At 53.6% G+C, this 24,093-nt stretch overlaps 7 protein-coding genes across 7 annotated transcripts; 5 read left to right on the forward strand and 2 right to left on the reverse strand.

The window, feature by feature from the left end:
- Window positions 1-216: 216 nt before the first annotated feature.
- On the forward strand, window positions 217-1,566 carry A1O5_06669 (uncharacterized protein; the record flags this gene model as incomplete). The annotated part of the gene is made up of 1 exon (XM_007747261.1): window positions 217-1,566. One exon carries the CDS (start codon window positions 217-219, stop codon window positions 1,564-1,566), a length of 1,350 nt encoding a protein of 449 aa, XP_007745451.1.
- Window positions 1,567-1,855: 289 nt separating this feature from the next.
- On the forward strand, window positions 1,856-2,935 carry A1O5_06670 (uncharacterized protein; the record flags this gene model as incomplete). Its single annotated transcript, XM_007747262.1, has 1 exon — window positions 1,856-2,935. The coding sequence occupies one exon, from the start codon at window positions 1,856-1,858 to the stop codon at window positions 2,933-2,935; it is 1,080 nt and encodes a 359-aa protein (XP_007745452.1).
- A 940-nt stretch (window positions 2,936-3,875) lies between these two features.
- Window positions 3,876-6,869, reverse strand: A1O5_06671 (uncharacterized protein; the record flags this gene model as incomplete). The annotated part of the gene is made up of 1 exon (XM_007747263.1): window positions 3,876-6,869. The coding sequence occupies one exon, from the start codon at window positions 6,867-6,869 to the stop codon at window positions 3,876-3,878; it is 2,994 nt and encodes a 997-aa protein (XP_007745453.1).
- Window positions 6,870-7,796: 927 nt separating this feature from the next.
- A1O5_06672 (uncharacterized protein) lies at window positions 7,797-13,964 on the reverse strand (the record flags this gene model as incomplete). The annotated part of the gene is made up of 2 exons (XM_007747264.1): window positions 7,797-10,190; window positions 10,239-13,964. 2 exons carry the CDS (start codon window positions 13,962-13,964, stop codon window positions 7,797-7,799), a joined length of 6,120 nt encoding a protein of 2,039 aa, XP_007745454.1.
- A 1,458-nt stretch (window positions 13,965-15,422) lies between these two features.
- On the forward strand, window positions 15,423-16,732 carry A1O5_06673 (deoxyhypusine synthase; the record flags this gene model as incomplete). The annotated part of the gene is made up of 5 exons (XM_007747265.1): window positions 15,423-15,632; window positions 15,691-16,445; window positions 16,512-16,539; window positions 16,595-16,608; window positions 16,672-16,732. The coding sequence occupies 5 exons, from the start codon at window positions 15,423-15,425 to the stop codon at window positions 16,730-16,732; spliced, it is 1,068 nt and encodes a 355-aa protein (XP_007745455.1).
- A 988-nt stretch (window positions 16,733-17,720) lies between these two features.
- A1O5_06674 (uncharacterized protein) lies at window positions 17,721-21,791 on the forward strand (the record flags this gene model as incomplete). The annotated part of the gene is made up of 1 exon (XM_007747266.1): window positions 17,721-21,791. One exon carries the CDS (start codon window positions 17,721-17,723, stop codon window positions 21,789-21,791), a length of 4,071 nt encoding a protein of 1,356 aa, XP_007745456.1.
- A 795-nt stretch (window positions 21,792-22,586) lies between these two features.
- A1O5_06675 (uncharacterized protein) lies at window positions 22,587-23,387 on the forward strand (the record flags this gene model as incomplete). Its single annotated transcript, XM_007747267.1, has 1 exon — window positions 22,587-23,387. The coding sequence occupies one exon, from the start codon at window positions 22,587-22,589 to the stop codon at window positions 23,385-23,387; it is 801 nt and encodes a 266-aa protein (XP_007745457.1).
- Between the last annotated feature and the right edge of the window lie 706 nt (window positions 23,388-24,093).

Consider the following 24,093-nt stretch of genomic DNA (forward strand, 5'->3'; position numbering starts at 1 on the left):
CGAAACAAGCCACTTCCCCTTTCGGACCACTTATCCTTTTCAAGATATTCGGCCCAGATATGGAGTGAACCTTCTTTGACATCCTTTGCCGAACCAAACTTTGCTGCATTACAAATCTGGCTCGCAGTTGTCTGCTACGAGTCAAATCTAAAAGGAAGGTACATTTCGTATTTCTTTCGCACTCCTTCACTCTCGACTCACTCAAATTCAAACGCCATGCCTCAATTCAAAGATTTTTCGGAAGAGAGCACCTCCACCACGTTTTCAGAGGGTCTCATGCGCTCACTTGTCTTAGAAGACCTCCTCGACAAGCAGCTTGCTCATGACATTCTGAAGCGAACACTCTCGGTTGGATCGAAGCAGTCAACTTCATCTGGTTTGGCGGAGCGGATGAACGGGGTCAGATTCGACAGTGTCGATCATCTTGGTTTACGTGACATTGGACGCGGCAGCTGCGGGAGTGTATTCGAGATACCAGGATCCGCAAAAGCAATCAAGAAAGGCGCCAACCGCCAGGCAATTTTCAGAGACTTCCACTTGACAGGCCGTGCCTACAACAGCTACCTCATCTGGGCCGGCTTGTTCAGAGACAGCTTTCCCGAACGTCGTACGCCACGCGTGCCACGGGCACATACTTTCCACAGTCCCGAGGCTCGTGAATTCTGGACTGCGAACCTTTCACGATTCCCCGAAGGAGACCAAACGATAGCCGCGGTATTCTACGTTGAGCGCATTCTGCCAGTGCCCGCGCTTACGCGTGAAGCTCTAATTCGACAATTCTACCAAGAAGACAGGCACATACAGCACGACGTATTCAGCAACCCTCCCGACAAAGATTGCCTCGTCCGCGTTTACTTCGGTGCGAACAATCCAAACACCACCCTCTACAATTCGACTGACACACTCCGAAATTTTCCTCTTTACCTGGACCAAGCAAAAATGATTGGGCTCGATGTGAATGCTTTTGCGGAAGAGATGGCAATGGGACTTGCAATTCTACATTGGCAAGCGCAGGTTGATGCACAAGACACCGAATTCGTCATCGGCAGCTCGACATCAAAGCCATTCAGCCTCGAATACCTGGGTGATGAGCCCACGGAGATTCCAGTATCCTCCGGTGACGATTTTACGCAACGAGAGACCCACCTGTGGATGTTGGATTATGATAAAAGCTCCAACATTAATCTAGACGCCGAGGACCCATCATCAGAAGTAGTCAGGAAATGCCTCGTCGCAGTCACTGGAAATGACCCCTACTTCCCGCACCCCCGCCTCGATCCCGACCTTTGGCGACGTTTCCGCAAAGCATATCTCAAGGCCAGCGAAATCATCATCAGGACCCGGCAGCAACGGCTGAAACGACATGTGGCAAAACTTCCGGCGATGTTTCTCGAGCAGTGGGAACAATGGGGTGACGAGGACATGGAGGCAGACGGATTTGACCCCTTCGAGAGAAATTCTAGGGACGAGGAGGAAAGTGAGTCAGAAGCGGATGATTCCGATGAGGACGATGAAGGGAATTCGGAAGATGAGGAGGATGATCCTGAGGAGGACGATGAGGAATGAGGGCAGGAAATATGCAGCTTTGGTCCACAGCCAATCACAACGCCTGCAACCCGAACCCGCGAATCAGGATTGCAGAGAGCCTGAACCATCCATTGCACGAGCGAAATGCTATAAGAGAGCACGATACATTTTTCCCAAAGTCAAGTCTTCTGCCTTCTTGTGCTTGGTTTCTTGGACCTCCTGCCCTTTCCCCCCCCGGAAAAGACCTGAGAACTTGACCTGATTTTCCTTCTGCCTTGCTGCCATTCTCTGATCAAGTACATCGATCGCTCACCTTTGGCCCCGAACCATGACGACTGCCACTACGCACCCTGACTTCGGCTTCGCGACAGACGGCCTAACCGTCGCCGCGGCCTTCCCCTCGGCCATCAAGGGCCGCACGATCCTCATCACAGGCGTCAATAGGAAAGGCATCGGCTACACCACGGCCGAGGCGTTTGCGTCGCAATCGCCACGCTGCCTCATCCTCGCGGGACGGTCCGTGTCGAAGCTCCAAGAATGCATCGACGACCTGAAATCAACGTATCCGGATATCCCTGTCGACTACCGCACCTTGCAAGTGGATCTCTCGTCGCAAAAGTCTGTCCGTGCCGCCGGTGCAGAAGTCATGGGCTGGGTCGATGTCCCGTCGATCGACATCGTGATCAACAACGCCGGCATCATGAACATCCCCACGCGCACCATCACCGAGGACGGTGTGGAAGTCACCATGGCGACGAACCATGTGGGCCACTTCCTGCTCACCAACTTGGTCATGCCAAAGATCCTCACCGCCGCCGCCGCCGTCAAGTCCCACCGCGGGTCGGTGCGCATCGTCAACCTGGCGAGCATGGGCATCAATGTCGGCGGCGTCCGCTTCAGCGATATGGATTACCAGAAACCCGTGACAGAGCTGCCGGAGGAGGAGAAGCCCAACATCGCCATGATGAAGGCCTTCAATCTCCCCGTGGACGAGACCATGGCCTATATCCCCACCGCAGCCTACGGAGCCAGCAAGACGGCCGCGGTGCTGTTCAGCGTCGGCCTCAACGACAAGCTGTACGACAAACACGGCATCCTCGGCGTCGCCGTGAACCCGGGCGAAATCCGGACCGAGCTGGGCCGGTACACGGACCCGGCGATGTTGGACACCATGCTCGACGCCGCCAAGAAGCACGGACTAGTCTGGAAGACCCAACAGCAGGGCTGCAGTACGACACTTGTGGCGGCCGTGGACGACAAGTTGAGCGTACCGGGAGACGATGGCAACGGCGTGTTCCTGAGCGATTGTCAGTTCAAGGCTACGCCGGCGTATGCGGTCAAGAAGGAGTTCGCGACCAAGTTATGGGAGGTGAGTGAAGGGTTGACGGGGGAGAAGTTCTCTTGGTAGGCGCGGTAGTCTGTTTCTATTCGAGTAGGGATAATAGCAAGATGGTAGAGCAGGGAGATGGAGAGGTGGGAAGGTTACGTACCAACCGCGAGAGGGCCGCAAGCGAAACGGAACGAGTATCCAGTACTAATATTAATCCTCCGTGGCGGACCCGGCGAGCCGGATATCATTTGCGCCTCCGGGGACCATGGATCCCGAACGGATCAACCCACACAGCAAATATCAAAGCGGCTCTCTCGTCCGTAGTTAATTAGTTAGCTAATTACTCGGTACTTATCACATAACCTGATCTGCCCTGCTCGGTACTGCTCCACTGAGCTGTCCCCCTCACCGCCGCTACCACTGGTAAGCTGTGTAGGGGCCAGATCAAAGACTTTCAATGCCCGCTACTCGTTACACCTGAAGCTGGTAGGCTGGAAGCCACCACTCAAACTCGTGGTGGCGTAGGTCAAGGCCGAGCAACCCCCTACTTATGGCACTCGAACCGGGGGCCCAGTGGCTGGCAGGGCAGCCGCGGACCAAGACTCGGTGCAGCAGCAAAGGTTGGTTCGGCGGAGCGATGTATGGCTGGAGGACCTCAACCAAAAATGACCCGACCTGCGTAGTCTGATGGGACGTGTTTCCTTGCCGCAAGGGAAACACCTTGATAAATTAGATCAGAGGTGTCGTTCACTCACAACTGGCACTGCGATCCCCTTTAGAACAGTGGAACCTCCAGGGTCAGAAACCGGGCGAGTCGCTTCTATCGCAGGAGCGGCCACTTGGTGGTGATTTGTGTGTGATGGGCTTTTCATTATTCCGTATCTCGTGAAGTCTCCTCAGGACCCAGTATCTCGTTGGTTCTCATCTTGTGCCTGTCTCGTCCGCTATTTTAAACCGACCGAATAATCCTGTACCTACCAGTAGCTCCCCTGGTTTTACCATTGACAGCCCCTCCACTTTACATAACAATGCAATCGCGATCTTGTCCATGCCTCCCGCCCCTCCCAGACGGTCCTGGCACTCCTTGCGGTTGTTGCAACCTTTGCGGTGAGTGGCTATACCACTGAGACATCTCATTGTACGCGCTCAACCTTCGTCTTGGATCCCTCCTGCCTGCATTTGGTCCCGGTGGGTGATAAGGAGCGTCACCCACTCCTGAGACCGAGTGGGTGCTGATATTGCTAATGGTACCCGTCAACTGCGTGTTGGAGTTCATAGGAGACGGTTCGGCAGAGGGGTGCAAAGGGCTGCCGAGCGGTGGGATGTACGGTCTACCTTTTGCTGCTTCCTCGTATGCAGGCGGTGCGTCTTCATCCAGCCCGTCCGAGGGTCGATTGACCCCTGGATTGGGTGCATGCGAGACGCGGGGTGGAATGGGCGGTCGCACCTCCGGTGCCGGTTGAGTGGAGCGAAGAGGGATCGGGATACTGCCGGATTGTGACCTTCTCTGTTGCGTGCTGCCAGCGCTGGCATTCCCGCCGTGTCGCCTACTTCGTTCCGCACGTTGTCGTTGCTCCTCTTCTTCTTGGAGCTGTAGTGCCATGGCAAAGTCCGCATCGTGCTGTTCCTGCTGTTCTTGCGGAGACAGCGGTGTCGCGGGTGGAGGATTATTGACTGTCAAAAGCTGCGATGACCGTCGAGCCGCTGGATGAGTTGATGACTCGTCCCCAACATCGTGGTGACTCACCGGCATAAAGTCACCAGAGAAGAATTCGTTGTGTTTGCCACTGATGTCGACAAGACTTTCCCATATGATCTCATCTCGATCGGCGTACCCGGCATCTGTGACCAAGGTGAAAAGTTGACCACTTTCAGGGTGCTTATAGATGGTACTGAAGTGATCATTGCGGAACATGATGGCAAAAGAGCCTGACGGAATCGAATCTTGAACGGCTTCGAGACCAGAGGGAGTAAGTTGGGTGGGGTATGTCTTGAGAAAAATTTTGATCGCGTTGATATCCTCCCACATGTTTTGTTCAGTTGTGGACAGGCCCTGGTTCATCAGTTTGTACTCCAGTTCCTCCTCTCCAAACTGTAGCGCTTGTGCATCTTCGTAGGATTGCGCGGATCGTGCAAACGCCTTCGCGGCTTCTGATCTCGGGTCGGGAAGCCAACCATGAACCAGGGGAATTTGGAAAGCTCCGTAGAGTTTCATGTCGGTAGTTGCCTCAAACGTGCCCAATCTTTGTTTCGCTCGTTCCTGTTGAGGCATGTTCAACATGGAGTCATCGGCGTCCATCAGATTCGGCGCCGGTTGCGAAGGGGACACGAATCTGGGATTAGCGTTCATCCCTGTCCGCAAGCGCATCAAGAAGTGATTCAGCTCATCCACGTCGGGCATGACTTCTCCTACAGCATCAAACCCTCTCGATAGCAGTTCGTCCATCAAGGTTTCAATGATGAGGCCAAGCGAGACTTGCTCGCGCGTCCGAAGAGCTTCATCTAGAGCGGCCTGAGACTCGTGCTTCGCTCCTAATATCAAAGCATTGACCAAGGCAAGAAGGGGACACGGACCGTTCTTATTCTGGGTCAACATGGAGGATCTTCTCAATTTCCGGGAGCCGTGATCGAACCAGTTGAAATGCTTGATCTGGTACGTTTCGTTTCTTTGCTCGATCATTTTTGCGACGTCTTCATCCGATGGAATGCTTGTGCGTATCGTTGGCCGCGGTGGCTTAGGCGGAGGGGGTCCTTCGGGAGGATCGAAATACTCGGTCGCGGTACGTTGTGCCGGTCTGACGGGAAGAGGAGGCCGGGCTTCGTCGTCCTCTAATAAGGAGAGCTCACCGGATGCTGCAGTTTCTGCGTGAGCAGCATTTGGGAGTGTTTCCAATTCATCCTTGAGGGACACGACTCCGCTCTGTTGTCCGCGGTCCAGTAGATCATTGCTATAGGTTGATACTTGCTTCTGGGAAGGTGCGAATGGAATTGGAGATGGAGTGGGCGGTGCAAGGTTGACATTTGAAGCCCAAGGGTTCTCGATTGAATCATGATGCGGAGAGACTGGCATGAGCGGCGGTTGTTCACTGAAGGGTGATCCAGGGCCCGTCGGCGGAGGTGGCGGAGGACCTTGGGGCATGGGAGGGCTCCCCAATTGATGCCCGTTTCCCCATGTTCCCGCGGGTGTCTGCGTATCTTGCGTGGTGGTATAGGATGGCAGGCCAGTTATCGTGCCACCTCCAACGGTCAAACCTTGAAGCTGGTCGGTTGGAGGTAGTCTATGCCCTCGATCTAGCTCTTTCCCCTTCGCTGCTAAGCCAGGTGTATCCTGGTCCCAGTTTGAGGTCTCTAATCGTTCATCCGCCAGAGCATGGTCCGAAGGACGTCTGAAAGGGTTATTTGAAGCAAAAGTCGAGGTGGTGGGTACGTCTGGCCTAGATAGCACAGGCGTGGTCCCCCAGCCCACGGGTTTCCGCTTGATCCCGGTAGACTGGTCTGGCAGTTCTACGTCCACCCATGGGTCTTCATGCGAATCGGTGTCTGGAAGCGCAATTTGTCCCCTTTTTGGACTTCTCTTTGGACTCTTGCCGCGCACGTCTTGTCCATCATCTGAATCTTCCCAGAAATCCTTGGATCGTTGACTATCCAGCGATGATCTGGGGGTGTCTTCCCGCGAATGCCCTGCTCTTAGAACCAAAGGGATGTTGGAGAGGGCATGGCTCTGGGGACTGGTCCCAGTCCCTACCGGTGGACCTGGCTGCCCTGGTTTTAGAAGATCCGGCACTGGTCGATCTGATGGTTGGTCTTTTGCGGGCAGATCGGACCATGGATTCTCTGCATCATGAAAACTAGAAGAGCCGGCGACAATCGGGCTCCTGCGCGAGGAGGAAGGTAGGGGAGGGAGATCGGCCGAGTCGGGTACCAGGCTGGCTTGTGGCTCAAGGTTATAATTCGACAATGGAGGCTGAGGTGGGTGACTGGTGGGATACGGCAGCGATGCTTTACGTGTCATTGTTATTTTCCGAGCGACGGATTCGGAGAGACAGCGTGCTTGTCGGGAATTCGATGTTTCTTTAATCGTGGTTGCCTAAGGTTCATATGTCCCAGCCAGCCGCGGCGGGTTGGGTGCGAGGAAGACGGAGAGGTGTAGCCGCATGAGACCCGAAGAATACAGAGAGGCAGATCAGACGATGTTCTTGAGCGGCCGACAAGGAGAGGAGAACAACAATGATATCGTGGTGCCGCTTCGAGGCACACCGAGTGTGGTAGAGTGGCTGAACAAGCGAAGGACCGCGTAAGCTTTTTTAGATAGAACAAGACTCGGGCTCGAGGCAACGATTGATTGCGAGACGCGGGTTTCTCGCTGATCACCATTTGAGGGTCGGTTCGCTGATTCTGGGTGACGTACGAGGTAATATCCGCACTCTACCATGTAGTCTGGACAATGTTGACGGTCTGCTGTGCCTCACTTGTGGCGGTGCAGTTACCCTTCCTTTACAACTGGTGCCTAGGCAGCAGTTAATGTTCTGCTTAGGTACATAGTTACTTGGTAATAGCAAGGTAGGCATTGCAATGTATTGCCTATTCACATTCGTACAGTACATGTCTTCTTCCGATACAATAGAATCCCTGTGCTGTGCTTTACACAGCTGCTCGTGACTCTTCACGAGACATAGCTCCGATCGATTCCACGCCGTTACCATTCCAATGAAATTGATTCCCCACTAATTGCCGCTCCTCCTGTTCACAGACTCTCATGACAATGAATTCTAGTCATACAACCATCCTATCCCGATCCGTTCGTATGTGTACACGGCATAGAAAAGGAACAAGTCAGGAAGATATTGATCGACACAGAATTGAGACCGAATCGGAATCTCGTACACTCCATGCCCGGACGCAGCGAAATAGAGCAGAACCAAGGTTGAGCCGATGCGCTTCACCGTCTCTCATCACGTCTCGGTTCTCCTTGACTCATCGCTCGAAAATGCCCTGTCGGTCCTGGATGGAGGATTTGCGGTTGAGAAGGGTGAGGGTGATGCAAATGAGGCGGCGGTTGACTTCTCCCTTGCGCCTGTAGGTGTGGAAGTGGCCCCGTTTGATGCTGGTGCTGGTGCTGGTGCTGATGTTGATGTTGGTGTTGATGTTGGTGTTGTTGTTGTTGCTGCTGCTGCTGCTGCTGCTGGTGTGCATGCGGATGTGGATGCTGAAGAGGATGAGGCGCTCCCAAGCCACCCGGGCCGTGACTAGATCCCGGAAATTGCGAGTGAGAATGAGAGTGAGAATTACTATGTGAATGCGGAGGTGTATAGGTTCGTGGAATCTCACGTTGAGCGAATGCCACGTGGCTTTGATTGACTGCCGTCCCCAGTTGGTTTTGGCGAGACACTGTAGGCGTTGCATGATGTTCAATACCGTACATGTCCCGCCTCATGTGTTGCTGTTGCTGTTGTTGCTGCTGCTGCTGCTGCTGTTCTCGCTCGCGTTCCCGATCACGCTGTTGTGCCGCTTCCAATTCTCGATGGCGTTGGATGTGTCTTTCGTGTTCACGCTGCTGCTCTTGCTGTTGTTTCTGCTGGTTTTGCTGAGCCATGTGTTGTTGGATGGTTAGTCGTGGTGCAAAATCGAGAGACGATTGAGCTCGGTGAAGACTTGAGACAGGAGTTGAGCTTGCCGAGTGAGAGTGACTTTGCGGGATTGTCGGGTGACTGAGCGAAGACTGACTCGGCGGCTGCGAAGCAGAGTAACCAACAGAGGGTACCCGTGAATGGTGCGATGAAGTGGAAGCTGAACGCAATTGTGGCACAAGCTGTGTCGGCTGTTGAGGTGGAGGAGAGGGCACATGTGGTATCTGATTGATTGGGCTTAGCAACGTCCGCCGGTGGTCGATTCCAGATCGATCCATTCCTCGGGTCGCGTCCACTCGCACCGAATGGAGCGGAGGAATGCTACTCTGCTGGGAAGTTGGAGGTACAACAGAATAGTGACTCGGGGCAGGCGAATGGTGGTGACTCCGCTGATCACTTGGGACTCCCTGAGGACGCGGATCAAAACGGTCCATCCATGCTTCATTGCTGGGTCCAGGGGCAGTAGTTGCAGAAAACGAACTCGGATACTCAGTCGATGACTGCTGCCCGCTACCTGCTGAGAGCACGCTGCCGCTACTGGGACCATATGGGCCTCTCGGCGCTCTATTCAGAAGCGGATCTTCAGGGTGATGCTGGCTTCGCGGTTGCTGTAGCAGATTCTGTCCTGGAGGAAGAGCACTAATCTGCGGAGAGAGGATGGATGTTCGTTTCGGTGTCTCCAGAGACGGTCGCTTTGGCGGTGGATCTGGGGGATCATCGTTGAGAAGACCAAAAACATTCGAGCGTTTGGCGGGAGGTTTCGGAGCTTCTGCAGGCGGAGGCGCTGGCGCTGGCCGAAATATCTCGGCTCGCGCAGGCTGCGAGGCAGATATTGATGTTGGTGTCAATGCTGGAGATCCTGTCGGACCAGGTCGATACAATGGACGTTGATCGTCCATGTGGCGCAAAGAGGAAATATCCTGAGACCTCTCCAGAGGCGGTTGGCTCGGCGTTGCCGAGCTACTGTTATGGTTCTGGCTGGGATGCAAAGCATTTAGCTGTGTATACTTCTCGACATGAGCCTGGATGCCTTGAACAGGAGGAGCGGGAGGAGCTTGGGGCCGTGGCTGTCCTTGAATGAGAGGCTCTTGCGAGCCAAGAAGGCTTGGAGCGGCTGTCGGTATTGGGGCTTGTTGACCTAATTCAGGGCGAGGCAGATCCGGAAGTCTCTGCGTGAGTATTTGGGGCGACCGCTCCTGAAGCGTTGCCCGAAGATTTTGACGGGAAGGCTGGAAACCGATATCATCCTGGAAAACGCCAGCTTTGGGGCCATGCAATGGTTTGTGGGCAAAGAGAGAAGGACGGTCACTGGGTAATCTCGGAAGCTCTTCAGTCTTGGGTGGAAGAGAAGCAGGTAAAGTGGCCTCACGAAGTGTTTCGCGTCCGACTGGGCGGGGCTTGGAAATAAGGTCCCCAGAGGCTGTCCGTTCGAGAATGTTCCGAGGGAAGTCTTCAATGACGCTCTGGGTGATTGCTGGAACTAGCGGCTCACCATCTACAACGTTCTGCTCACCCTGGGTTGTTGGACGAGGGATGGGTGCCAATGCTGTGTCGTACCGACGTTTTGGAGCCGCGATCGGACTTGGAGGTGGAATTGCGACCTTTCCGGCGATGCGCATCTGTTCGCGCATCTGCTCACCCATCCGGGCGAACTTTTCAAGCTCATCTTTGCCGTCATTGATTTGCCGAGAATAATAATTTTTGATCTTTGTCTTGTCAGCTGGCAAGTGTGAACCATCCATCGGTGCACTCACCATTGTCACGCTTTTGGTCTTCATGAAGTCTGCAATCGCGGTAAAGTCTCGACCAAAGTACGCCAGAAGCTCTGGAAACTTGTGCTGTTCGGGTACCGACCAATAACTCGTCACTTGCAACGATGTTGTCGACGCTGGGGCTGCCGGAGGGCCGATTGGGACATCGCAGATAGGATAGTGCTGTAGTCCTGCTTCAACCGGTCGCTGCACTTGCGGGATGGCGGGAGGATCGGGTCTGATGGGCACATTTTCAGCGCGAATCAGTGTACGCCCTCTTTCAACCTTAGCAGCGGTGGCAGGTTTGCCGGGCGAGGCTTCAGCAGCATTCAAAAGTAAAGCCTGTTGCTGCTCTGCTTGAATCTGTGCCTTGGTCCTGCGCACTTTAGCAGCAGTACCAGCCTTGCGGCCTCTAGACGTTTTGGTTCCACTGCCGTCTGAATTGCCATCTTTCAAGGCCGATGTAAGCTTCTTCGACTGTGGGGCGGGTGTTGAAGAGTCAGCTTCGCTGGGGGCATCTCCAAATGTGGGCGCCGCCGCCCGCCTCGGCCTTCCGCTATCTGTAACGGCAACGGGTGTCGCCTCTGCATCATCACCATTGAGGAGCTCGGACATCAATGCCGTGGAACGGGGTTTAGTTGCAGCCCCTCGTCGACCGCGCTTCCTAGGCTGCGATCGTCTCCAGAGGTCTTTGTAGTGAGCCTGGGCCTTCGTCAAGTAGTAATGAACGATGCACTCTTGATACGTTCTCCCCGGAAGAGATTCTGCGATCTTGCCCCATTTCTTCGGATTTTGACAGTAGGCTGTGATGAAACGGCTTTGCTCCTCTTCCGTAAAGTCGTCCTCGGGAGGGACGTAGGCAAAAGCATGTAATGCCCATTCATTTGGAATGAGATGGTTCGTCTCTTCGAATTGGGATAATTCAATGTCCGCGGGCTTTAGCATTGGCGGTACGACAGCCTCCGTGTCGTAGTTTGGCAAAGAGCTAGAAGCTGCCTCTCTCTCTCGTCGTTCTTCTTCTTCTCTGAGGGACTGCTGAGACATTAAAATTGCGGCTTGTAAATCGGCTTCTGTCGTATTTCGCGCGCCTCTGGTACGTTCATGGGTTAACGAAGGTGTGACCGATGGTGCCACTGATGGTGCAGGAGAGGCAGGCGCAGGGCTAGCCTGTAGCTCACGCCTATCTTGTTCCAGTCGATGGATCTTCTGCTTCCATAGAGGATACCTGGCCTTGAACTCCGCGTGCATTTCTTCAAGCTCAGATCTCCAGTCCCAAGCATTGCGCTCAAATTCTTGTTGAAGGAGAATTGCGACTGCTTCATGTTCGACTTCGTTGTCAGAGTCTTCAAAGACGACTGGCTCAATAGGTCCCGGCTTCAGATACGGCAAATCTTCGATGGGAGGAGTGGGTATGGGGTTCACTGGTGGCTGTTTGAGAGGTCGTCCTTTAGGATGTGGTAATTCCACTTCCTTCACTTCCTGTTTAGACTCGGTCTCATGAGGGATCTGGTCTGGGGACGGTAACCCGGTTACAACGGTAACAGAAGCAGGAGCCTCCTCTTTTGTGACCTCGACAGGTTTGGAAACGGGCCTAAGAACAGGAGCTTGAGATATCATCTCAAGAAATTGCAGCTTGACAAGGAGGGCCACAATGGCAGCATCTTGTAATAAAGGTGGTGGTTTCTTAGCTTCAAGCAATTCCATCTCCTGCTTATGCCTCTCTTCAGATTCAATATAGTACTCTTCATCGAAAGAATCATCTTCAGCTTCGTCCTCGTCCTCACTGGATGCAGGAACCGACATTATCACATCTTCTTGGGGTTGGAACTCGTCGACGGGATGCCTAGGAGGCAAGATGGTCATTTTGGCGTCTTGGATATTGGGGCTTGTTGCTATCAGCGCCTTAGGCCCAGACGGTGCAAATGGGATCGCATTTGCAGATGTATGTGGTGCCCGAGCCTTGTCGGCGTGAGTAGGGAACACATTCTGCTGCCTTGGGCCTGTGGGTATCAAGCCTCTTTCCCGGGTTTCAGGCTGGAACTGTTTGTTCATTGCGTTCATAATGGAAGGCTTTGGTTTGTAGTCCGGGGAGATCCATATCTTGGAGGCTGTCCCTGGCATTGTCCTCGAAACTTCGCGGTCAAGACGAGGGCCTGTCGGAATTGCTGGAGCGCGATTGTCCAATCCGGAAGGTTTTGAAGAAGGTTCTCTTGGTGCCATAGGAGGTGGACCAGAGCCTGATGGTTCACTCGAAGACAGTCTGTGTTTAAATGGCGGCACATTGCCTAGTCGTGGGCCGGAAGGAACATTTGGAGGCATAGAGCGGTCAGTAGCTGGCGCCGCAGGCGGTTTGGCTTCGACGGGGAGCTCCTCTTTCTTTATGCTCCCTTCTGTCGATAAATTGCTTGCACTTGGGATCAGCCCAGGGCGGACGGGACGCGAAACAGGCTCGGTACGAGTCCAGGCGTCCTGGTTTTGGGGCGTCTTCACGGGTTGAGTGAGGCTCGCTGTGGGCACTGTCCTGCCAGCTTTTGGCCCACTAGGCGGTTGAAAAGTGGCTGGCAAAGGTGTTGCTTGCTCGGTCTTGGGAGGTTGTGGCTTCGGTAAGGCCGGCTTTTCCGCAGCGGGGGTGGTGATTGACGGTGGCAAGGACGGCGGGGGGCCATAGTCAAGGCCAACGTTGGTAGAGGGTTGTTGTGGGGGTTGGGATTGGTCACGACGAGAAGGATCCAGCCTCGAACTTCCAAAATAATCTGCTCCTTCGCCATCACGCCGACTGTCGCGGATGGCGCTGGTTGGCGTAGCCACAAGGGACGACCGTCTGGGTGTATCGAGATCGGGTTTCCCAGGTCGGTCATTGCCAGAAGCAGACGGGGTGGCAACAGCGGCGCCCGTGTTTCCAGTAGATGTCCTAGCGGGCGATTGATCCCTCGGCCAAACGTCGTGGTCTCGTGAGTCTCGAGCTCTGACTTCACGCTCTCGGCTTCGCTCATAGTCTCGACGCTCATACCTGTCGGAGCGGTCAGCGTCACCAGGGGGCGGCCGACCTCGGTCGAATTCACGATCCCGCCAGCTCTCTCTTGAACGGCTTCGTGGATGGAACAGGTCCCGCTCACGCTCGCTTACGAAAGAACTCCTGCCCCTGCCCCTCTCCCAGTCACCTCTTCCCCTGCCACGGCCAAGCCCGCCCCGCCCTGTGGGAGGATAGTATGAAGATGCCGATTCCGCAGGACGAGAGAAAGTAGAAGGGATCGATTCACGCGAGTCTCTTCTGGGTCGAACTGGAGAGGCCGAGCGTTCTCTGCCAACATAGGGTCGAGTGTCTCTGGCTAATGTGACATTGCGATCGGTAGTTGCGAAGTCACGATCACGTCGAGGCCATTCGGCGCGGTCATCTTCTCGACCCCGGTAGGACTGTGGGGGTGGCCGTGCGTCTCGATCGCGATCTCGTTCACGGTCCCGTTCACGGTCTCTGTCCCAGTTTTCATTAGGCCGGGGAGCAAATCCTCCACCTCGACCACGCGCAGTAGAACTGAATGGAAAAGCACCTCCACCACCTCGAAAGTCAGCCTTCGGACCTCGAGGAGGGTCTCGCTGAGCCGGTAGCAAGCCGGGTTCTCCTTGGCCTCTGTACGAAGAGCTCGGAGGCGTATAGTTAGTTGATGGTCTGCGGTCGAATCGAGGTGGGGAGCGATCTCTTGGTGGAGGAGGATATCTTGAAGACGACATACCCCCCCACAGGCCTCGAGGATGGTGAATTCTATTGGCCAAGAGCAGATTCGCTTGGGTCGAACAACATCACGTGCCTGAAGTCCTGGGGATCCCTGGATCTGGCCAGCCCAATTTTGGACCTCCTATCGATGCCCAGGATATTTGGGGTGGACCGAGCAGGCTTTGTCAGGGTGGGTATGGCGTCTCTTAGCGTGGCTTTTGAAGGGCTGAGATAATCCGGTCTCGTCGATTGTCTGGCCTTCGGGTTGTACGCTAACGTTTCGTCCCTTTTTTCCCTCAAGTTGAAGGTCGTGCCGTCAAAAGAAAGCCTGCCGTCCCAGCTTGGAAGCCACAACCACCGATTGACACACTGATCAGGCGTCCTCTCTACTTGTCCCACTTCAGAGAACAAGACGACCGAACGGCTGCACGCTGAAGTGCAAGTGGCCTTTTTTGGCCACCTGAGGCGAATTGTGTGGATTAAATTCGAACACGTCGTCGGTTTTCGCGCCCTTGGCACTCTCCGAGTCAAAGGAAGTTCAAGAGAACGAGTTTGAGACAACAGCGAGACGAGGTGAGTAATCGGTCGCGTAGGACGTGGCAGAAATGGACCAGATCCCGATTTGCCGAAGGGAAAGGAAGGTAGCGGCGCGAAGCTGAAATGGGGTGATTAGAGTCCGTGTGGAAGGGAAAAGCGCCGTATTGGCTGTTTTGTCGATCACAAAAATCCAGAGAGCGTTTGAGTTCCAATGCGCGATCGAGCAGCCGCGTTGACGGAGTTGTGGGATAAATGAATTTGATGGGAAGAGATGGAAAAATGACCAGGAGGGAAAAAGGACGAAAAGAGATGGATCATGGATCATGGATGGGTCTGACACGGACAAGGCGCTTGGTGGTGGTAAGTAGCAGTGCTTGTTGCTTGTGCGTGGTGGGCTTGCCTCCCGAGCTCCTTAGCCCTGGCCGCTCCAGGCTGCTGCACCTCAACCTTAGCCGCCGCCGCCGATCCGTCGCCTGTGCGTTGTACTCGGTACAAATGACCATTGCGTCAACCGTGATTCTAATTACAGGCTGCATGCTTGAGTCATTACAACAAAAACCCCCATTTGGCGGCTATTGTTTCGGTCAATACTCTGCGTTTACCTCGGTGCGCCACCGAACTCTTACAAGTAGAGAAATCCCACGCGCCTCCTAGCACCCCTTCGGGTGCCCCTAGCGAGCCAAGCTACTACCAAGTAGGTGCTGCCGAGTGCCCAAATTAAACCCCAAGGTACCTCGTATTGCCTGGTGACTTCACCCAGTCAAGTTTCATAGGCTGCCTGCCACCCGCTCTCGTCACCTACAACACCAGCGAATCATCATATGAGATCACCTCATACCGATCGACCCATTCTCGATTTTTTTTTTCTGCGGCTCTTTACACTGTCGCCCTCATATTACCGCAAACCCGGTACCATTTGAGGTGTACAGAGACCAACCATGGGATCTGCACCACCGGCTAAAGCCACCGATGCTGTCCTGGTACCTTCGGAACCTGTTGCTGATGGAGCCCAACAGGTCAAGGGCATCGACTGGATGTCCTTGCCAGACGAACAGCGGACCATCATCTCAAATTTCATCGACCAACTCACCGGACAAGGTTTCCAATCCAGTTCAATAGGCGATGCGATCCGTATCATCAATGACATGGTCCGTCACTCGTAAACCAAGGTCAGTGCGAAGAAGCAGTTGTTCTGACTGCTTTCAGAGATCATGGAGAGACGCCGAGTCAGGCGAGAAAACCACCATTTTTCTGGGTTACACTTCCAACATGATATCCTCAGGCCTGCGCGACACCTTCCGCTATCTTGTCCAGCATCGCCATGTGTCGGCCATTGTCACCACCGCCGGGGGTGTTGAGGAGGACTTCATCAAATGTCTGGCTCCGACATACTTAGGCTCCTTCTCTGCCTCGGGGGCAGCCCTTCGAGCCAAGGGACTGAACCGCATCGGTAACTTGATCGTCCCCAACAACAACTATTGCGCCTTCGAGGACTGGATAATTCCCATCCTAGACAAGATGTTGGCAGAGCAGGAAGAGGAGTTTGCAAAGTCCGGTGAACGATTCATGTGGACTCCCAGCACCATCATCCGTCGGCTCGGCAAAGAGATCAATGACGAATCATCGGTATACTACTGGGCATACAAGAACGACATTCCGGTCTTTTGTCCCGCCCTGACGGACGGCAGCCTCGGAGACATGATCTACTTCCATTCCTTCAAAGCGTCCCCTCTGCATCTCGGCATCGACATAGCCAAAGACATTCGAAAAATCAACACAATTGCCGTGCGGGCGAAGCGGGCAGGCATGATTATCCTCGGGGGTGGGATTATCAAACATCACATAGCTAACGCGTGTCTCATGCGGAATGGCGCCGAAAGTGCCGTCTATGTCAATACTGCACAGGAGTTCGATGGGAGCGATGCTGGTGCCAGACCGGATGAGGCAGTGAGTTGGGGCAAGTGAGTCGTCTCCAAAACACTACTGGCGGTGTCTTTGATAGAAGCTAACCGAAAGCTATGGAGTAGAATCAAAGCCGATGGGGACGGTGTTAAGGTATGGAAAGGATGAACTTGAGGACTGCAGAAAACTGATATGAGTCAACAAACAGGTCTATGTTGAAGCGTGAGCTGGCGTCCGATTTGCAGACTCTTGTTGATAACGATCCAGGCTAACAGATGTCTTCAGTACAATCAGCTTCCCCTTGATTGTGGCCGCGACTTTTGCAAAACCAGAACCAAAATCATGATCGGCCGGTATCTGAACAGAATCTGAAGCCGAGGCCTAGTAGGCTGGCAGAAGAAACAGGTGTGGTGTCTCTCAATTCCACATGCTTCAAGCCAGAGAGCCTCACGCGCAAAATATTTAAAAGTACTTGTACAAGCATAACGATGGGAGAGTGGAGACCGCCAGCGTGGTGTGATGGTTAGGATCGTGAGACCTGCTGATCCCTGACTGGCGAAGTGAGTCAGGCTGAGAGGGTTGAGAAATGGGGAGTTTTGAAAGGATAAAGATCACATTTGAGGGTCTCACGACTCGAGCCAATGGGTGCTGGATAGGAATGGGGCGTACCACTATTTCTACGAGTAGCCGATGAGTCCTTGGTGGGTGGGTATTAAGAGAGTCAGACATCTGCAAAGGACTAATGGCTGAGCCTCACTACCACAGTAGGCTTTCGGTGGGCTTGCGGCCCAAAGGCGGGTGGCGACAGCTGGGGAGTCATTACGTGGGGGGCCAGCACTAGTAACCATTACGAGGAACAGAGTAGTCCTAGTAGGCCTACCGGTACTTGTTAGGTTAGCCAAGTTAGCCTAGCCGTGCACGCGGCCACTTAGAACCGGGGGCATCCAAGAGCACCCAGGCGCTGGAGCCTGTCGGCCCCGTCCAATAGCTAAGCCTCCACGCCGATGCCTGGACTTCGTTCGTTGCCTGCCACTTACCGGTTCTACCATACCCAGTACTCCTGCATAAATGCACACCCTCTCGATTGCAAAAGTCGGAGGCCCTTCATGCACACAAAAGCTCACTGCTCACCCTGGAACTGAGCCATCATTCTTGCTTTCTCTCAGCCACCGCTGCCAATTGCTGGAAAATGTAAGGGCGTCCTTGTACATTTCTGACGAAGCACACCACCTCAAGCTGATATACAAGGCCAATTCAAGCATTCACCGCCTCACTCTTCCCTTTTCTCGTTTTCATCTTGCTACTGATCAGTTCCTGGTACTGCCCCCGGCACCATGGCTTCACAGAGCTCTTCGCCAGTCCTGGTCCAAACTCATCCCCCTCCGCCTCACACCTTGACTTCCGCATACAGTCCGGAGCCTGAACCTGACCGCCAACCACCAATGTCGACTATGCCCGGACCTGAACCACTCGAACCTCCCTCTTCCAGCTCCCCACAGCCGCAGCGTGAGCCAGCTCCATCCTCTCCCGAAGTGGCGGACGCAGAAATGGCGGACGCTCCCTTCACTGAGCCCGAATCTCGACCACAAGAGTCGACGAATACCACTGAAGAAGAGCCTCAGGTGCAGCAACCAGATGATGTGGTGGTTCAGGAGCCAGCAACTCCCGCAGAAGAGGGCACAAGTACAGTAGTAGCGGAAGTCCCAAGTCAAGACTCAAGCTCAACCCCTCCTCCACCGCCTGAACCGCGCCTTCACATCCCAGAATGGACACTTTTTGAAGACGACTGGTCAAAACCAAGTGAGGAGGAGATGGAAGAGCTGAGAATGCGAGAGTCAAGAGGCACAGAGCTGAGTGCACTGGACATTCCTAGTGTTGAGAAGCGCATCTATTCAGACACAGACGATCCGGACATGCGTCCGATCAAGAAGCTGCGTCTCAGCTGGGTCATCAAGGGCGTCCGAGGGACCAAGGACAAGCCCAACCATGCTAGAGTCATGGTTTCTCCTCCTGCTTTGGTGGATGGGAACTACTGGCAAATCAAGTTCTACCCGCGCGGCCATACATCGGCTTCTTACAGTGCTTACATCAAATGCAGCAGGCGGCCCCCCAAAGCAGACACCAAACTCGCAGATAGCACCTTTTGTTTCTTCGAAGGCCCTCCAGATGCAGACTTTGGCAATGGAGCCGTGCCAGCCCTCACGTTAAAGATAGACCCAACCGCGAAGAAGGACGACCCATCTTCAACTTCCTCTACCACTCCATTAGCCAGTCAAAAACAAGACAGTCATCCACCTTCCGAAGTCGCAAATCCTAGCGGTGCAGATATCGGCCGTGACGAAGCGCTTGACGTACAAAACACTCCAGAACCAGCAGAGGATACTTGGCGACTGTCTGCCCAGCTCGGGATAGTGATGTACAACCCAGACGAGCCACGCACTTGCGCGTATGCCTCTACGGAAGGACAGTTCTCCAAGTATGTGGATGACTGGGGCTGGTCAAGTGTTGCAGGGCCTTGGAGAGATGTACACCTTCGACAACACTTGCAAAGAGCACCGCTTTTGCAGAACGACACTATTGCCATCGACGCCTACATTCGCATCTTCGATGACCCGACGAAAGCCTTGTGGTGGCGTAGCTCCGAGGGCGAACCCCACTGGGACTCGAAATCACTTGCAGGTTACTTTCCAATGGGAACTCCTCCACTTTATCACAGCCCTGCAGTGGCAGGGATGACTGCATGGCTTCTTTTGGCTCCTTTCCGCAAACTGCTTCAGAACGTCGACGCCGGAGGCTGGCGGCGAAATTCCCAAATCCGCCCGAGGCCATTCATCGCTTACCTTCAAATGATCCTCTTTTTGATGCGAACGTCAAGGAAGGAACGTGAAACCTACGTGGACCTGTATCCTGCGATTCAGGCAATGAGAGATTTCGGAGAAGAGTATACTGATGTCAAGACTTTCTGGGAAGCCTTCCGAAGAAGCATCGAACTTGAATTGGACAATGATCAAGAAAGCTTGAGGGCACTGAAAGCAATTTTTGACAGTCCGAGCGGTCCGATCTCCCTTCCACCATTACCCGTTGAGAACGTCCTCGACATCCAGCAAGCACTCACCCGTGTTTTGCGTGAAAGCAAATTCAAAGCATGTCTCCCAAATTTTTTGCCACTTATGCTCGCTCGGGATAAGTTTGACAAGAAGACAAGAGAATGGAAGTTGCTTTACGACCGTGTGATCTTGAATGACGAGATTGACGTTTCGGAATTCAGCACTGATACTCAGGATGCCAAGTACACTCTCTATGGATTCGTGGTTCATGCCGGTGTAAGAAACTCAGGAAAGTTCTACACGGTCTTGCGACCAAACGGGCCAAATACAATGTGGCTCGCTTTTGAGGATGGAGATGGCAACCAGGTTTTCTCCTTAAGCAAGAAGGGAATTCAAGCATTCGAAGGTCTCGAAGGGCAGGCTCTGAAGGATTTTAACTCCACCCGAACAACCGCTTACATGGCAATGTACATTAAGATCAGCTGCTTGGCCGACTACCTGCCGGGAGGTCTGGAACCGTATCAGCTTCCGAAATGGCTAGCACCCTATCTTGAGTCTTCATATCAGGAGGCGCATGGAAATTTTTCCGAAGACACCACCGATGAGGACTCGGAAGAGATCAATGTCGAAGTTTACTCTGATGAGGGGATCGTCGGAAGGGAGGGACTGCTGGACATGTACAACATCAAAGTACAGTCTCAACACAAGGGGCAGTTCCACCTCATGAGCTCTCCCAAAAAAGCAACATATCAAGAATTCAGGCAGCGCCTGGCCGCAAAGCTTGGACTTGAGGATCCTCAAATGATTCGACTTTTTCGAATGGGTTACAGTGGCATTGGCTTTTATGCAACGGCTCAAATGCTCAACGTCCATCTGTTGGACACTATCGGCGATGGCAGAGCTACGGGTCAACCGTTGTGCTTGTGGATGTCAGTGCTTAGCAAGGACGAGCTCCAATTATTCGGTGAACCAGACAGAACAAGTGTCCAAGTGGATGCGGATTCGTTACAATCAAGAAGTGATGCATCAATCTCTGACAGCGTCGCCCACGGCGGTGAAGAGCAGATCGCTGCTCCCGATGCAGAACAAGATTCGGTCCGGGCGGCTGTTACCGCCGACATTGAGCGCGGCTCAGATGGTGGACAGCAACCATCTGCTGTGGCAATGGAGGTCAATGACTCGGACACGCCCATGCAGCTCGAGGTCCCACCCCCCACCGCCGAAGAGAGCTTAGCTGCAAATGTGCCTCATGGCCATCTCATCGACGCGGCAGCACATGACGATGTTGTGGCTCTGCCTGTTAACGATGAGACTCAACAATCTTTGGCACCCGAAGTCTCGACGTTGTCTCAAACCGCAGAATCCATTTTTGCCGCGGTCATTGCCGAAGACTCTGAGGCCATGGATTTCGTGATGAACTCCGGATCTGTTTCTACAGACCATTCAGCCTCACAGTCCGGCGAGTCGTCGCAGTCCTCGTCACCGCCCCCTGAGAAACAAGGGCCCGTTGACAGTGCCTATGGCTTCATTCAAGTCTTCGATGTTGATAGGCAGACATTCCGTGTCCAAGGAACCTTCTTTGCCAGGTCGGAGGAAAGAGTGAGAGACTTCGTGCAAAGGCGCCTTGGTTATGGGGCCGACAAGAACTTTGTCGCTTGGCGTCGCCACTCAACGGTTGACGGAACCATTGTGGGACCTGAGGATACCTTCCTAGACCCCAGGTTTGTTAATGGCTGCGATCTTGTCGTCTACGAACCAGTGTCCGAAACTCGCGTCAAGGAGCTTGAGAAGGAAGGCAAATTCTCCAACCCTCACGACCTATCCAACTATTTAAGAATGGTTGAGCGACAGCATCCTCTTCACTCCAGGACGACCACCGAACCAGTTGAGCTTGCGGAGTTCGGAACCGACTATTACAAAGGACCCCTGGTCAACGGGCTATGCCATGGGGCAAAGTGCGTCACTATCAGCTCTACGGGCAACACCTACGAGGGACCCCTTGTCTGCAACATAAAATGTGGCAAAGGGGGCAAAATGACGTATTGTAATGGTGACATCTACGAAGGCGAATGGCATCAGGACGAGCGGCATGGCCAAGGTACCTTTGTGGAAGCTAGAACAGGCAACAAATACGTCGGCGGCTTCGAGAATGGAAAGCGCTGGGGAATGGGCACCACATTCTGGCAGGTTGCAGACGAGCAGGCAGACTTGTGCCAGATCTGCTACGGCAACGAGATTGATGCGTTGTTTTTCGACTGTGGGCATGTGTGCGCTTGTGTCGAGTGCGCCAGACAGTGTGAACTCTGCCCTATTTGCAGGAAGACCGTGAAGCAAGTTGTCAAGATGTTTCGAGCTTGAGATGGTTTCACTTTATAAACGATATCATTGAGCGGATGGCGGCAAGCAAACGGGTGCTTCGGGGGGATCAGGCGTTGGCGGAGGAAATGGCGATGACATAAATGGATTCTGGCCGTGACTTTGTTATTTCGATTGGCGTATTTGACTAGGTAGGATTGACAGTTAGCATGGAACTGGAGCTGCTACTAAGGTCTGAGGTATTTAAGTAACGGGCCGGCACAGACGATCAAATGGACACGAGCAAATTGACGATTGAATACATATCTGACGAATTGATATCAATTTCACTCCACATGGCACTGTGGACATTGACATTGAGGGCCATCAAAAGGCTGTAGGGGATCGATCCAACTCGTATTCTGTACTTTCCTAGAACAGCTTCGTTCGCCCCTCAGCTCTTGTCTCATTTGTCCCCTTCTCTTGCTCCACCCAGTCTATATGCAGGAACCAACTGGAGGAAGATGGGGTACAAGACAAGGGCCGCGGGAAGTCTCATTCCGCGGTAGTTTGTACGTCCTGGTTTTTCCGTAGTACCTTTTAGGAAGGTACAAGGTGGATACCTCTCCCTTAGGTACGTCTATCCCGAAAAGGTCCCAGACACCAAGTTGCGTGGATTAGATGCTGGGCTGTCGCGGCCGGCGGATCAAACGAGTATTACTATGACCTTAAAAGAGCCCTTGCTGGCTTCAGACGACCAAGGATTTCTGTTCCTTCCCTTGATTTTGTTCTCCTTTCCATCCCTTGAGCCAGTGCATCCTCTGAAGCATTACACGCTAACCTACAAGAGTGGTCTTTATGTCTTCCAAGCCTACTCTGGTCTTTGTGCCGGGAGCATGGCACAGTGCCGACACGTGGAAAAAGGTTTCGACAATTCTCGAGACCGAACACCAATTCAAATGTATCCCTGTGGCCCTACCATCAACCAAATCTGACCCCACGGCAACTCTTCTAGATGACATCGAGGCTGTCAGAAGCGTCGTTCTCGCCGAAACCACTCAAGGACGAGATGTCGTAGTTGTGGTGCACTCCTATGGTGGCATTCCAGGACAAAGTGCGATCAGGGGCTTTGCATTGCCGAGAGGAAAACATGACACTCCATTTTCACCCTCACCACCGGCACAGAACAAGACATCTGGCCATGTCATTGGCCTCATCGTAATGGCATCTGGCTTTGTTGTTCCCGCAAAATCTTTCCTTGACGGCCTCGGTGGTCAACCACCGCCGTCCTGGAGACTCGAGCCGGAGAGCGGCTTCGCTGTGATTGTCGCCGACCCCCGGGAACTATTTTACCACGACCTCGCTGAAGAGGAGGGCAAGGAATGGGTCAGCAAGCTCACCAAGCACTCGCTGAAAACATTGACAGAAGGTGGTGAACATACTTACGCAGGGTGGATGGACGTGCCTGTGTGGTACCTTGCCACCAAGGATGACAAGGCCCTTCCGGTGGAAGCGCAGAGAATGTTTGTGCAAATGGCGCGAGATGGAGGAGCACACATTACCTTGAGAGAGATAAACAGCAGTCATTCGCCCATGCTTAGTAGGCCCGAGGAGACGGTGCAGTTTATTTTGGACGCAACGAACGCGTTTCTGGGCTGAACAGCACTATGTCCCTACAAAAGGCTCCAGTTTGCCTTGGAATGCACCTGGGCTTTCTACATTCACCGTCCGGATGTCCTCTGTCTGTCTAACACTGGGCGCTCAGCATTCCTGCTCTCTTGGCATTGATCGTCTCCTCACTTTCTTATATGTTCAAAGTATCAGTATGATAAGGTTGAAAGTAGCCTGAAGCTGGAGCACATCACTGCAGGCAAGGCTGAAGAAGTGGAGCTGGAAAGGGAGGATGAGATCAACTTGGCCCCTTTAGCTAGTATCGGCCCTGCTTCGGATTAATTCGGTGTACACACAGCAGCGAAGCTGAATCACCCCTTCACCACACGGCAGAAGACCATTCCGATAGAGAGAATTCTGCAGTGCCAAGCAAACATATGCGAGACCGTTAACATGATCGGGAAACCTACTCTCCAGGGTGGGCTTTGTCTAACACGAAAAGGCATTTAGGATGGCCATCGCCCTTTTGTTCCGTTTCTCTCTTCCTGATTACCGTGGTGGCTGCTGTACGTTCAGACTTCTCCGAGAAGCTCCAGTGGCTGAGTGCGTGCTTTCCTTCACAAATCGACGCCGGGGAGTGGCTGTACGAAAATCATCGTCAATCCTTGCATCATGGGGACTTATCTCTTCTTCCAACTGCTCTTACTCCTTCACTTTTTCGGTCTGAACCCAACACAATGCCAAAACGTGCCTA

The sequence above is a fragment of the Cladophialophora psammophila genome (assembly GCF_000585535.1).
Source record: "Cladophialophora psammophila CBS 110553 chromosome Unknown aczJe-supercont1.9, whole genome shotgun sequence".
Classification (NCBI taxonomy): domain Eukaryota; kingdom Fungi; phylum Ascomycota; class Eurotiomycetes; order Chaetothyriales; family Herpotrichiellaceae; genus Cladophialophora; species Cladophialophora psammophila.